General features: G+C 39.1%; 1 protein-coding gene across 1 annotated transcript in view; it reads left to right on the top strand.

Annotated features, from left to right (window-relative positions):
- The first annotated feature begins 1255 nt into the window (after positions 1 to 1255).
- Positions 1256 to 15958, top strand: part of arhgap5 (Rho GTPase activating protein 5) — a 35860-nt gene continuing 21157 nt past the window's right edge. Inside the window, exons 1-3 of the mRNA XM_052579920.1 lie at positions 1256 to 1547; positions 3526 to 7415; positions 7635 to 7788. Coding sequence (XP_052435880.1) covers positions 3699 to 7415; positions 7635 to 7788 — 3871 coding nt within the window. The 5' untranslated portion in view covers positions 1256 to 1547; positions 3526 to 3698. The remainder of the gene's footprint in view (positions 1548 to 3525; positions 7416 to 7634; positions 7789 to 15958) is intronic.

Genomic DNA, 15958 nt, shown 5'->3' with positions numbered 1-15958 from the left:
AATAGATTTGGTGAATCATTATATCAAACACAAACATATCAAATACAAGAAGCAGCGTGGGCACACCTCTGTGTGTGTGTGATCCATATTCATACCTTAATTCTGCTGTTTAGTAGAAGGGGATTCTTCTGCCTAGCACAGATATTTATAAATACTGAAGGAGTATGTGTTCAAGAGCAATCATAAAAAAAGAAATTGTTGACAAATAAAGGAATCATAACTGAAGAATAGTAAAGCAAGGTGTGTGTCTGTTAAGAATAATCTAAATTTAAATAAACTAAGCTTGTAAGCACAAGAGAGGCTGTGCATATTCAAAAGGAAGGGGTCAGTTAATTTCAGTGCTAACTCAAACAGTAAACAGTGTACTATAAACATTTTCCTGGGTTCTCTGGGTACAAAAAAAAAAAAAAGTTTCATTGATGAAGTACAGGTATGATGAAATAGATTATGATAAAAGCTCTGGACTCAGAAAATATTTTAAATTTAACTTTAGACTTTTGCCAAATACATCCATAAGAGTAAATAATGTGCAAACAGGATAAGACCGGCCTTACTAATCTACGGTGTTTTCTCTGTCAGCTGAGCCTTCATACAAACAGACCAGAGGCCTGTTTCATAAAAAAGGTCACGAACTATGGTTTATTTCAGTTAGCCTGACTTATTGTCAGTTCATTTGGTTCAAAATGAGTCAGAGTAACTGAAATAAGCCCGGCTTATTTGGACTTGTTATTATTTAACTTTTTTTATGAAACAGTCCCCAGATCAACAGAGCTTTAACTTCCAGCTTCAAACGACTCATTTTAAATAAAGTCATATAACACATTTCACAATTCATATACAAATCATTTATTAAAAATATTACTTTTATATAATTATATATACATATATATATTTTATATAATAAGACAAAATATATAAATGTATATAAATTAATCTATAAAATCACTGAGAAATGTACAAATAAATAAAACATAAATAAAACCTTGGAGCAAAACTGCAAAAATGCTATTTCAATCAGTGAATCTCAATCCAAAAAGGCTACATAGATAGATAGATAGATAGATAGATAGATAGATAGAGAGTTATTGTTGATACAAATAGATGACTTTTTAATATATTATTCCTTGATCACCTACCTGCCATAGCAGCACAGATTAAATTAAGATATCAAAAATCAGAAAGTTCCGCGGTGAGCGAATTGGAAAAGTTAGTGAGGAGAGAGAGAGTGTGAGAGAGAGAGAGTGAGAGAGAATGAGTGAGAGAGAATGAGTGAGAGAGAGAGAGTGAGTGTGTTTCTCCGTCGCCATTACTGACTGGAATGAGAGGAGAGGGGAGGGATGCCTCTCCGATTACACGCATACCACTCTTACTGCTAGAAAACACTGAAAACAACCACTTTGTGGAAATTTCGCCGATTATTCCAACCGCTCACGGGAAACGCGGCAAAACCGGGATCTGTTTCGGTATCGCATTCGCACAAATTCAAGGAAATAGTTGGAATGCCTCCTCCTGTCTGTGGTGTCTGGAGCTGGGAGCGACCATGTTAGGTAGGGGAATGTACACGGACTGTGTGACTGTCCAGTATGCTTTTTGTCGTTTGCTTTACTGAATTTGGTTTAATGTGTGACTTATTTTCACGTCTAGGCGATAGTTGCGTATCTTTATATAAATGCACAGATTTGTCTGTCTCTCCTACAGCGCGTTTTGTCGGTGTCACACTTAACTAGCTCTGGCTAACTGGGAAGCTAGCAAGCAAAGGAATCATCTAATGCCTTGTTAGAAGCAAGGCCCTCGTCGATGCGAATACAAATAAGCATATTAACACAAATCTCCGTGGTATTTAATGCAAGAGTGTATGCGTATTGATTGTCATGTTTCTAAACTATTCTGATGTGAATTCAGTTCCTCGGATTCAAATGGAGTGGACGCTTGTGGGTTTATGTGAAGTAAATGATGCACATTCTTGTCAATTTGGAAGCCACGTTTAGCAGTAATTCTGTCGATTAACGTTAGTTGTGTGAACCGTCGCTTGTACATCTGATCGCAATGAGGCTCGTTTCAAAGCGCTTCTTCTCACCTTCAGCAGATGCTTTACATCCTCGCTCAGAAACATACAGCCCACCGTCGTTAAGAAACGCGTCTCGACACTGATGTCCTGTGTTTCCGTGATTTAACGCCCGTGAAGTCCAGTCGTTGATGTCCCATAACTGCGGTAGTTATTTGTGACATTCTCAGTACAAAATGACATTTCTGCCATCATTTACTCTAGGGTTTCAACGGTCATGGAATAACTGAAAAAAATCTGAGATTGAGAATGATATAAAGTGTTTTTTACTTCCTGAAATGGAAACATTTTTAAACTGAATATGAGTTTTTTTAGTTATGTTAAAATCTGCGATATTTCATCATATAGGCAAGGTATTGATTTTGTGTAGAGTGATTCGATTTGGTTGTTCTTTTGAGTCGGTTCTTTTCAATGAATCAGTCAAACTGGTTTACGAAATGTTTGAAAGATTCATTAGCAAGATGTGAATCTTAATGTCTTTATACAGTAATAATAAATGACTGAAAAAGACCTGGGAATGTATTGATCAAAAACGTATGCATTTTTTTATTCGGCTGAACAAAGAATGACAGCTTCATTTATCGTTAAGTTACTTTCATTATGTGGAAAACAGATACACTAAAAAAAGTGACTCAGGCTGTCATTCTGGCTTAGATCTCCTTTTGTGTTCCACCGAGAAAGAAAGTCATACAGGGTTGGACCGACACAAAGATGAGTAAATGATGACACAATTTTCACAAATGTGAATCTTTTAAAGACACATCAGGCTTTACACTGCCAAATTCAGAAGTGGTTCTAGTTATGCTGTCAGAGCCAGCACTGAATTAAATTGCATTTATATATATATATATATATATATATATATATATATAATATAAAAATGATTGTACTTGTTTTGTGTTTATCATGAACTTAATGCTCTTGAGTATAAATTAGCCAATTTGCTGCCTTATTTCTGTTGACAGATGCATTTATTTGTTAGTACAAAGCTTCATGACTGCAGATGAGAAGCATAGCTTGCATATTTTCTAAAAACACTGGAGTACATGCAGTAAACACATATTACAGTGAAAGAGCTTGTGCCACAGTGTCAGTGATGCATTGAAGATATTGTTAAGATCTTTTTGTACCCTGAGCAGTTGTGGTAGTGTTTCAGACTTACATAAATATAAAAAGGGCATTCAAAATGAAAATGCATTGGCAATAATATTTCATAATAGTATTGTTCGTGTCATGCTTGAATTTTTAGATATCAGTAATGATGCATACAATTATGTTGCGTATTGTGAGTCATAATTTTTTATTGCACTTGTTTGTTTTATATTGTGATTGTGCCTGTGTTGTCATCTGACTTATTAAATTCAGTATGATAAATGATAAGTGTTTGGCTATTGAAAACAAAATTTTACACTTCATCTTATTTCTGACTAATTCAATTTTTATTTATTTTTTTATTGCAGGAAGGGGATAGGAGAGGAAAGAGCAGTCATCCGGGACAGATGATCAAGATTAAAGCTACATCAGCTCATGCAAAGTGAGAAATGGAAATGTGCCTACACTAGCAAATGGAAGTACGTGCTTGCCTGGCTGGCATACTTTGCTTAGCTTAACAAGCAATGAGAGGGGCAATATAATGGCAAAGAATAAGGAGCCCCGTCCGACATACGCTATCAGTGTTGTCGGACTCTCAGGCACTGAGAAAGAGAAGGGCAACTGCGGTGTAGGGAAATCCTGCCTATGCAACAGATATGTGCACCCCAGTGCAGACTGCTACTACTCGGAGCACACTTCAGTGTTGAGCACAATTGATTTTGGAGGGCGTGTGGTAAATAATGACCATTTCTTATACTGGGGTGAAGTGTTAAATCGAGGGGATGATGGCCTCGAGTGTCGAATCCAGGTCATTGAGCAGACTGAGTTCATTGATGACCAAACCTTCTTGCCTCATCGGAGCACAAACCTGCAGCCTTACACGAAAAGGGCTGCAAATACGAAGCTTCAGTCTGCTGAGAAGCTGATGTACATTTGCACAGACCAGCTTGGGTTGGAACAGGATTTTGATCAGAAGCAGATGCCCGATGGCAAGCTGAACATCGATGGCTTTCTGTTGTGTATAGATGTAAGCAAAGGATGCAATAGGAAATTTGAGGACCAGATGAAATTTGTCCAGAGCCTTCATTCTCAGATATCCAAAACGAAAAAACCCATAATCATTGCTGCAACAAAATGTGACGAGTGTGTCGAGCAATATCTGAGGGAGGTGCAGACGTTTGTTACAGGTAAAAAGAATCTCATGTTGGTGGAAACATCAGCTCGCACGTCTGTGAATGTGGAACTCTGTTTCAATGCTCTGATACAGCAGATGGACAAAACCCGAGGAAAACCCAAAATCATTTCTTATTTGGAAGCGTACAAATCCCAGAGACAATTAGTAGCTTCAGTTTCAGACAAGTTCGAAAAGCTCATCATTCAAACTGTCCGAGATTATCACACAAGCTGGAAAATTGTGAGCAATAAGTTGAAAAGCCACCCAGACTATGAAGAGTACATCAACATAGAAGGCACCAAGAAGGCTAGAAACACCCTTTCAAAGCACATCGAACAGCTGAGACAAGAGCATATCAAGAGGCGGCGTGAGGAATACCTTACGAGTCTGCCAAAAATTCTTAATAAGTTGCTGAACAACCTGGAGGAAATTGAGACGCTGAGTTGGACTGAGGCTCAGAGCCTTATGAAGAGCAGGCCTGAGTTTCAGTACTATTTCATTGAGTTAGAACAAACGCCGTGGTATGAGACCGACCACCTTGATAAAACCGACGACAGAAGAGTGCCCTTCGATATCCTCAAAACCATGGAAGGAGAGAGGATTTATCAAAACCATGTACAGCATTTGATATCTGAGAAGAGGCGTTTGGAGATGAAGGAGAAATTCAAGAAGACCCTGGAGCGAGTGCATTTCATTAGCCCCGGCCAGCCATGGGAAGAGGTCATGTGCTTTGTGATGGAGGACGAGGCGTACAAGTACATCACTGAATCAGATTGCAGGGATGTTTATAGTCGGCATCAGCAGGAAATAGTTGAAAGGGCCAAAGAGGAGTTTCAGGAAATGCTTTTTGAGCATGCAGAGCTGTTCTATGACCTCGATTTGAACGCGACCCCGAGCTGTGACAAAATGAGTGAGATTCATGCCGTGCTTAACGAGGAACCTAGATACAGAGCTCTCCAGAAACTTGCCACTGACAGGGAGTCACTTTTACTGAAACACATTGGGTTTGTCTATCACCCCACGAAGGAAACATGCCTCAGTGGCACGGCCTGCATCGATCTCAAAGTTGAGCAAGTCCTTGCCAACCGGCTGGTTCAGCTGGATCACGGGCGCTCGAATATCTACTACAACAGTGCCAACATTGATAAGGTTAACTTGTGTCTCGTGGGCAGAGAAGGATTGGCGCAGGAGCTGGCCAATGAAATCCGAGCTCAGTCAACTGATGATGAATACACCCTTGATGGGAAAATCTATGAATTAGACCTTTTGCCTGTGGATGTCAATTCCGGCATGCTTTTGAACCATTCCTGGATATCGACTTTCAAGCCCCATGGGTTCTTTTGTATCTTCAGCTCTATAGAGTCGCTTAATTACATCGGTGACCGCGTAAGCCGGATCCGAGCTGAGATTGCCCAGAGCAAAAGGGATAGGTATAGCCAGCCAGTACCATTCATTCTCATTCTAGCAAATCAGCGTGACAGTGTTTGCAAAAACATGCCTATTCTGAGGCATCAAGGCCAACAGCTTGCAAATAAGCTACAGTGTACTTTTGTAGATATACCCTCTGGCACTTTCCCCAGAAAGTTTAATGAGTCTCAGATAAAGCAGGCCCTCAGAGCAGTGTTGGAGGGATTGAAGCACAATTTCGACATGATGTGCCCCATGCCCTCCATTAAGGATCTGTCGGAATCAGATTTGCGCATAGTCATGTGTGCCATGTGTGGAGATCCGTTCAGCGTGGATCTCATTCTCTCACCATTCTTGGACTCGCATTGCTGCAGCGCCGGGCAGCCTGGGCAGTGCAACACGTTGATCCTTGACAAAATCATCGGCGACAGCCGCAGACGCATACAGGTCACTGTGCTCTCCTACCACTCCTCCATTGGAATCAGAAAAGACGAATTGGTGCATGGGTACATTCTTGCTTACTCAGCAAAACGAAAGTCTTCCATGGCTATGCTGAGGGCATTCCTGGCCGAAGTCCAGGATGTCATTCCAGTTCAGCTGGTGGCCATTACAGACAGCCAAGCGGACTTCTTCGAGAACGATGCGATAAAAGAGCTGATGACTGAAGGCGAGCACATTGCCACTGAAATTACGGCCAAGTTTACCGCTCTCTACTCTTTGTCCCAGTATCACAGACAGACAGAAGTTTTCACACCATTTTTCAATGAGGTCCTTGAGAAGAAGAGCAACATTGAAAGCTCCTTTATGTTCGACAACAGCAGGGACGGAACAGGCACCGGTGAAGACGTCTTCACGCAGTCACCTCATAGGCATTCGCCTGCCTACCAATATTACCCTGACTCTGAGGACGATGGGGAGGGACCGCCACCTTACAGCCCTATAGGTGATGATGTGCAGCTCCTGCCTAATCCTAGTGAACGGAAGTACAGAATCGACCTGGAAGGAAATGAGTACCCAGTTCACAGCACACCTGTTGGTGATCATGAGCGTAACCACAAAGTGCCTCCTCCGGTAAAACCCAAGCCCAATGTGCCACCCAAGCCCAACGTTAAAAAGCTGGACCCCAACCTACTGAGGACCATTGAAGCTGGAATGAAGACCTCCAGGTGGACACGTGGGCCAATGATGGGTCATGGCGATGACCTTGAAGCATCTGATAACTATGCAGAGCCGGCCGACACACTTCTCAAATCAAAAGGCTTCAGTGATGACATCTACGCCGTGCCGGAAGATGCACACAGCAGATCTGGCAGGGTCCGCAACTCGTTCGGCGGACTCGCTTTGCACGGGGATGAGGAGAATGGCTTTGACTCCATGTCTAAGTCTCAGGGTGGCAGAAGGCCTTCTAAGTACAAACATCGTTCCAAGATCCTCTTCAGCAAGACAAAAGCTTATCATAGACGAGTGCACTCGGATGTCAGTGATGATGAGTCGGGGCCTGCGATGCAGAAGAAGAAGAAAGGAAGGGGCAACCGAGGAAGTGAAGAAGATCCACTTCTCTCACCAGTGGATGCTTGGAAAGGAGGGATAGACAATCCAGCCATCACATCAGACCCAGAGCAGGATGATAAGAAAACGAAGAAGAAGAAACAACCAAAGACCAAGGAACCCAAAAAGGTAAGCTACTACTTTTCAATTATTTGGGAAAATTAAAGTTACTTTAGTGGCTTAATACCACTGTTAAATCTTTAGCAAATCTCCAAATGTATATATGTACTTATATATGTCATTTTTAGCACCTAAATTCAGTTTAAAATGATAAATTTTAGTTTTTAGATTGTGTCCTCCATCATGCATTGTAGTGATCATGGGTTATTGTCATTTATTTCTTAACAGACAAAGTCAATAAAGACCACAAAGCCATTGTATCCACCAACTCGTAGAAATTGGGATAGCAACTATTTTGGGGTGCCTCTTCAGAACTTGGTCACACCTGATAGGCCCATACCTTTGTTCATTGAGAAGTGTGTCGACTACATTGAGCGCACAGGTACGTTTCCTGTTTTTGTAAAGCTGCTTCACTAAATAGCATCCGAAAATGTAATTTCTCTGGTTTGAAGGCTGTTTGAGAATTGAATCTTTCTTGTGTGAGTTTACTAGCATAAAGTGGTTTATGTTTGTAATTTTTGTCCAGGGCATTTTACATTTAGTAGGTCAAAGCTTTAGGAACATTTAGTAACAATTTGTCTTTCCTGGTCCTGAGATAACTTACTGATAATTGTCCATTTGTGTATTGCGTTTCACAGTCCATATTTTAAAGCACAGGAAATTCTGCACGCAGTTCAAATACCATCAATGAGTAAATGAATGAAATCCATTCCTCTGAAGTAATAAATTCTGACACAACAGGAAGTTGACAGGCAGGGGAGGAGGGAAGTCCATCTGGTAAATGATTGAATTGATTTTTAAGGCACGTGTTACGATGATCAAATTTTTCCCAGTGCACTCTCTTCAGTGAGATTGTGGTTTGTATTTTCATGGACTCTGCAAGTCTGTGTAAACACTGAGGCCCGTCACATATCGTAGCCATGGAGTTGGTTAACATCATTTCAGGACATGCTGACCATATTTGGACTCGGACAAAGTCTGCTTCATATGCTTAAAGTACTGATAGAAGCCCTTTAACTGTGCCTGTTTGTTTGGTTACAACATGCCCTTCAGTAGCTTGTTCAATGGAAACTCTGACTAACACGGCTGTCAATAAGCCCAGCCGACCCATAATATAGCTTGAGGTTTCACGAGCGTGTAGGTGACACCCACATACCGCCGTTCAGGTTGCTTGTGGCTATAGATCAGTGAAACTCATGCATGGATGACATTCACAGATGTGGTTTCTTGAAATTATTAAACTGCGGTTTGTGGTTTTTATCCTGTGTACTGGAAGTGGGCAAGTGTCTGTGGTGAGCGTAATACTAGGTCAGTTTGCTGGTTGAACTGGTTATGCTTTGTGTATGTGTGGCCGTACACACATGAAGCTTATATGTGATGATCCGAAACACTTTTTTGCTGATCTCATGTTTTGATCTCGCATAGTGCTGTGTCCACAGTTAATGTGCAGGACGATTGATTTTGTTGATAAGTGGCTTGATTCTGTGTGTGTGATTTTGCAGGTTTGTAGACCATGGGGAAACGTTTAGCTTGATAAATTTGGTATTTTTTCATGGAGAGAAAAGATGTAAAAATTCTAGGCTTTTTGCATAGTCTGCGGTTTGTTTTCATGTCCGCGGGTCGAAGCGACCCCAATCCCAATAACGAGATGTTAAGCCCCAAAAATGCTAATTTTACCATGGGAACCCCCCCCCCAAATGTGTATTTCCTTGCCCGGAACGAAATGCGATTGGGCTAGTTTTGAGAAGCAATTTTTGTTTTGAAAAGGTTTTGTTTTGAAAACCTGGCAATCCTGATCTGAACGCACAAGCTGGAGATATGCTAGGAGCGCCTTTACTAGATGCGCATGAAAATCGCCTTTGATTTTTTTTTTGCACAGCCCTACATCTGATAAATGTCAACTGTTGACCAGTACCACTATATTTAAGAAATATACAAATATTCAGTACATATTCAATATTAGTAGTCAACAATATTATATTGAAACTACCCTTTTAAAATAAAGCTGTTTTATTAACCGTGGCCGAATCTGGGCCTTTTTTTGGTTACTGTGGAATAGGACGAGATGGCACAATGTGCCCATGGCTGCGTCTGAGCATCGCAGGGCTCTGTTTAAGAGCTTTTTGAAAGCATCTTGCCTCAAAGAGCTGTGCAGATGAAAAGGTTCATCAAACACCCTGCCCCCCAAGCCAAACGCTCCCTCCCTCCCATTTATGCCCCTCTATCTCACTGTGTACTGCATTGTGAAACCTAGAGGAAATGATAATACTTGACTCTCTTTTTTTCTGTGGTCAAGAACAAGTAGTCCAACAAATCCACTCTTCCAAACATGGTATATGCACACACACAGTCCTTTATTTCTCGTGGCCCATCCGTTCTGAAAACCAAGACCCTGTGGCGATAAAAACTGTACAGAGAAAATTGACTTTCTGGATGTTTCCTAATTGACTTTCATGGCTCATTTAGGCCTGGATGCTTCATTTATCTATCAGAAGAGTACCCCCATTGTCATTTCCTCCTTGCAGGGCTTCGCAGTAATAACCCCTTCTGTATGAAACGTTATGGATGTTTAGATATTTTTATGAGACAATAACTATGAAATAAACCATGAACTTAACAGACACAGAGGAAGTACAATCAGGAAAAAAACTGTTGCAGCAGTTCCCAGAAAATGCATCAAAACCTTGAATAGGAGAATCACATCCTTGAGGCCTACATGAATGTTTAAATGAGCTGACCACAATGCGCAATCTTAGTTTTTTTTACTGTGACGTGCTTCTATCCAAATGAAGGAATTTTGTGCCAATTTTGGAAATGTTGCAACAAACAGGATGCAAATTAGGTGCATTTTAGTTGACTTGATGTGTTCCTTACGAGTGCAGCGGTGCGTTAAACAGCTCAGTGGAAAGGAGGTAATTTACAGACAGTCCTTTCTTGTCTAATTTAGCATGTTTGAATTGTTTAAAATGGTTGTGCAATACAGTTTGAACATTAGCTAATCATTCATACAACAAAGCATTTCCTGGCAATATTTGATGTTAATGTTACAACAATTCCAGTAAATGCTTTGGCGTCTAAATAGTCCCAATACAGTTAGTTGTTTGGTAATATTCCAAGTAGTTAATATTCCAAATTATGTCTTAATATCCAACTAATACAATTTGCAATATTAAGCTTATTAGCATTTGCAAGAAATATTTTAGTATCAGCTAATTTGAATATTAAATAATTACTTGTGCAACAAAGCATTTCCTGAAATAATATTGGGATATAAATGAATTGGAATTGGCATGGTAATACCCAACTAACTGGAGTTTGAATAATAACCATTTATATAACAAAATATTTACTTAAACTGACTTATCTGCTACTCATAGGTGTGCAAAAGATTTTTTGCTTATATTTTACTTTGTATGAAATACCACAACCAGTGTTTCAGTCCAGCTGACATTGCTTTGCCAGCATCATTTACTCAGCCGTCGTTGAAATCCAAAACATGGACTCCAGGCTAGTTGCAAAGCCAAACACAAAGTCTTCCCTGTGGGCACATTTTGGTTTTACTCAAATGGAAAATGAAAGCCCAATAACTCAGATGGGCCGCCTCTGTAGCAAAGCGGTAGCAGTTAAAGACACCAAGACCATAAAATGGCAGTTGCAGTTGCTCCCCAGCAGTAGGCTATTGCAGAGGCTTTTGGACCAAGTTTGAATGTGATCTGAATGTTGCAAAAGCTTGACAAGTAGTATGAATTGGCAGGAAAATCTCAGAAATTGCAGTTTCCGGCCTATGTGGCCAAACGAAAGATGTCAAGGTTTAAAGAACCTGCCTTGGCCAATCCACACGTGTGATCAAGCGCAGATGTTGCCCCATATGCAAGCTTAACAATACATTACCTCACCAATGACTGGATGCTACCAAGTGTGAAATAAGATCTGAACCAGAGAAGCTCATAGCTGAATGGCTTCAGTATGCTTTGGCAGACTGGGTATTAGATTAGTCGAAAATGTCCTGCGTAAGCACTGATAGCCAACAGTTCTCGGCCGGACGTGCGGAACTGTTTTGATGAATGAAGCGAAAGGCGTAGAGTTAAGAGTGAGTATTTGTACAACAATTAATCAGCTGACTTATATTTCATGATTGTGACAGCGCTAGGCTGAAAGGGTCATAAGTGTGTTTACTGACGATCTCTAAACCATCATTCTGCAACATTGGACTGTTTTCCAAGAACGCTTGATGGATTGTGACAGGCAGTGGGACAGGGTTGTTTACAGCTTGTTGATGTTTCCTCTCAAGGCCTATGTTTTAGTTTATTTACTTATTATAATACTATATATGGAAATTTATTTTTTACTGTATAACAAATCATCAGTGAGAAATTTTGTAAATACTGCAGTTTGAATGGCAGGCCAAAAAACGCCTTTCACACATGCATCACTTTGCATTTCTGGAGTCAGAAATAAATGCCTAGTAGATTGCAGCCTGTATGTGCCCGTGGCTGTGTCTCAAAACCAGTGAGCTGCCTAGGCAGACAGCAAACATGCAGTATGCAATTTTTAGGCTAGGTCTTTGGCTGCGATCTTTTTACATCTCACCTTTTCAGGGCATCTGCATTGCAAGATGCTGTGCATTTCCAAGGATGCTGTTGCAATGATGCACTTTTTTAAAGTGACTCTTTTGTGGTGAAAAAGCAGGAGTCAGACTTTTCACAAGTCTTTAGCCCTTAAGCCCTGCTTTTCAATATGGTGCAGTTACTTCTCAGCCATATGGATTACTTGACTCAGTAGGGAATAATTGTCATGGCCTATTTCTGCGGTTTGAGACCTAGTGCTGTGAAGTATCAGATCTCAACTTGATGCATTGTGTTTTAAATGAGAAAGTATCTCAATCTTATATTTAGCTACCATGATACTGCAGTATAGTTATTTTAGTTGTTGTTACTAAAAAACTCACCATGAATTTAATTTAATTTGTGATTTAATGCAATTCAGATTATTCGTTTTATTCATTTGAAACTTTGAGAAATGTTAAAAATTATTTTGGTCACTTTTGTTTACAATTTATCATTGGTGGCTAATACAAAGTATTTTTTGTAGTATTTTGGTGGAAACCAATGGTATATTTGTTACATGTGGTTATGGTATTTTTTTGTAATGGTATTGTTAATTGTTAGGCCAATGTCATGCTTTTGTTTGCATAGAATGTTTTGGCTGTTATTTCAGGCCTTACAGGGTTTAAGGGTCTAATTTTTTAATGGAGCAATATTTGAACCATTAAAGGAATAAAAAAAGTTACATATTATTTAATTTATCCTAATCAAATGAAAATGAAACCATTTTATTTTTTGGCAAACAAAGTGCTGCACAACAGAGGTTTACTGTTAAAATTAAAAGAAAACAAATGTGATTATTCCTTTAAAAATAAAGATGTATTAATATTTATTATTAGTAGTAGCATTGTTTTTACATTGAGTCTTAAGTCTCCTAATAGTAGGCCAGTATTCCTGACAGTTTCTTCATGTTAAAACAAACTTTTATTTTGACAGGTAGCTGTGAGGAACTTGTGAGCATTGTCCGGGCATTAGTAAGTGTGTGGTAAACAAAACCATTCTTTCATTCATTCATTGCGTAAATCATGGTGCCTTTACGCGTGATGTCAAATGCTTCAGATTTGTAGTATTACAATACAATTTTACCTGAGCATTGCAAATTACGCATATTGCTATGTTCTTGGTTCTTGTCAACAATATCTCTGCCATAAGCACTGAATTAATGACAGCCTTTACGTTGTAACATTGGAGAAGAGTAATGATAAGATTCATATTAATCAGCTCTTGTTTTTTTAAATGTTTGCTGAAATAAAGTTTCAAAAAATGTTTGATTTTGTGACTTTTGAAAATTGAAATCGAATCCCATCATTAAGAAAAAAAAAATATTGAATTTTTTTTTTTTTTTTTGCCCAGCCCTAATCAAATATAAAGGTTATTCTTTTGTTTGCTTTATGAAAATCAGTATTAAGATTTTAGAACAAAAACACATGAGTACTTGTGACCTTAAAAGGGAAATGTTTAGCAGTATCCCATACTAAAAGGCCTTTAGAAAAAAAGTATATTATTATAACTATTAATCCGATTACAGTAGGTGTCTACAACAGGTTTTTCAGCAATGTTTTATTAAATGTTGATAAAGCCTGAAATTACAATAGGGTTAGGTGTAATAAATCTGTACCGTGGGATTTTCAGGTGATTTGCAGTTTGCCCCATTTCATTGTAATGTAGGTTGCTTGATCCATTGCATTGTTTAGGTTAGTCTACAGAAACGAATGTTAATTTAAGGTGTGGTTGAAGTACATTGACTTTACCACCTTGCTCTGTTATTACAAGAACAGATTTTCATCAGTCTGAATAAAATCGCTGCTCATCCCGGATTTAATTGTTATATGTCCCCTGAACCTAATGATTTTATATGGGTCTTGAGATTGCTTTAATTTAATCAATGGATATATCTGCACTAGAAATGAGAACTATTATTCTAATCTTCTACTCTGTTGTTTTAATATTAGCTTATTAATCTATCATTGAGTATGTTTACATGCAAACCAGTAAGCTGATAACTCACAAATATCAGCTTATTAAAAGAACCGGTTTTTCCCGTTTCCATGCACATCAGTAACCTGACAATGCAAGTAAGCTTCGTTTACGTGACTTCATTAATAAATCAGGTTATTTCCCTGCAGGGACGTCAAAATATTATCATTTGCGTATCTGACTCAGAGTATTCCCTACGTTTGTCAGTTGTGATGTTAAATTAAGCTTGCAGCATGTCAACTTGAAAACATGTCGGGAAATTTACAGCTCGTATACTATCCTCTCATGCAGTTATAAATGCAGTATTGTGACTGAACCACTTCTACTTCTGCTGCACGAGATGAGAACACATTTTTATCATTTTCTGAGTCATAAAAAAGTCTGCTTTTGTGATATTTCCTTCTTCCGTTACTGCAAGACGTTTGCTCTGTTTAGATGCACTTAAATCTGTACTAACAATGCGTTCATGTCACGTATCACACACTTCAATATGCTGACAGAAAGTGGGATCTTGTATTTCATGGTAGCAATATATCGCAATTATAGGTATTTTTGTATTGTGTAAGGCGTTTATTATATAACATTTTTTTATACCGTAGAAATTCATATATGAATTCTAAATTGTCACCAGTGTCAATATCACAAAAAACGTATACTAGCAAAAATTACTAATAATAATAAAACCTCAAGCTCACTGAAGACAAGTAAGCGGTCAGTGATTAAATAAGAATAAGAAATGATTACAAGCAATTGGACAAAAAACGACAGTAGAACAAATAAATAAGATGCTACATTTGTATAAATAAATCAAATGTTTAAAAACACTGCATATCATTCACTGTGTAAATGAAATATAATTCTTCGTATTAAAGTTACACACGTGATTTAGCCAAGAGCAGTGCTATTTTCTCTCTATTGTAGTTTGAATAACATGAATGACAGACTTTAAGAGCTACCCAAATCCAATATGCTGTTAGAAATGTGTTTTCTTTCTCACATGTTTGCTTTCACTGAAGACATAAATTACAGTATTTACGAGGATATTTGCAAAGACGGGCATTTTGACACAAAAGAGTGTGTATTTAACTGTTCAAGGCCTATAAAGCAGCAAAAAATGACTCTATTTAACCAAGAAGGGGACAGATCTCTACCGGTTGACATTTATCCCGGTTAATATTTTTCCCACACCTAATACGGAGTATTTTTGAACCTTTTACAGACAGAAACTAGATCCATGTGAAGGGATGAGACTTAATTTGTGTGCCTCCACTTCCCACACTTCCCTTTATATGATCTGGCTGAATTAAGCAAATAAAGGATTGAATCTACTAGGCTGCTCGGCAAGTGGAGTTTCCCTCTTGATGACTGTTGCTTTGCCCAATGTAGACATGCACCTTGCTGGAGGCTTGTAAAATGTTTTGATGACTCTGGCTTTTTCCTCCTTTGACACATCAAGGTCTCTGGCGAATGCTTAGCAATAAGTGTCCGACAACGCAAAGTCCTGTTATTCCCCTCGGCCTGCTACTGCTTGTCGTGCTTGAGGGGAGAGGATGTCAGAAGCGCTTGGCTTTGACAGACTGTCGCCACACATCAGCCAGTGCATCTAGACTCAGAAAGTGGCTTAGAAAATGTAATGAAGGGGAGGGAGATGATGCCATAAGCTCTGGGAGTTTGTCAGAAAGCAAGAATGAAGCTTGTACTTGAAGAAATTCCAAGCAGAATTTTTAAGCTCCCAGTATGCCTGATGGTTGTGGTTTAGGGCTACTGTTCATGCTCACTTCACCATGCTGGTTTAAAACATCTAATTAGAAACTGCTAAAACATGAATTATGTTCAGAATAGGGATGACCCCGAATAGTCGAAGATTCGATATGAGGAGCCTGATTCGACAACCAATCTTACAGTTGAATTTTCGCATAGGTGTTATGATCATGCCATTTTCATTACCTCCCTCTTTGAATTAATCAGTGT

This window comes from Carassius gibelio, chromosome B17 (genome assembly GCF_023724105.1).
Source record: "Carassius gibelio isolate Cgi1373 ecotype wild population from Czech Republic chromosome B17, carGib1.2-hapl.c, whole genome shotgun sequence".
Lineage (NCBI taxonomy): Eukaryota > Metazoa > Chordata > Actinopteri > Cypriniformes > Cyprinidae > Carassius > Carassius gibelio.
The sequence above is the reverse complement of the archived record's forward strand: the minus strand, read 5'-3'. Positions and strand labels throughout refer to the sequence as shown.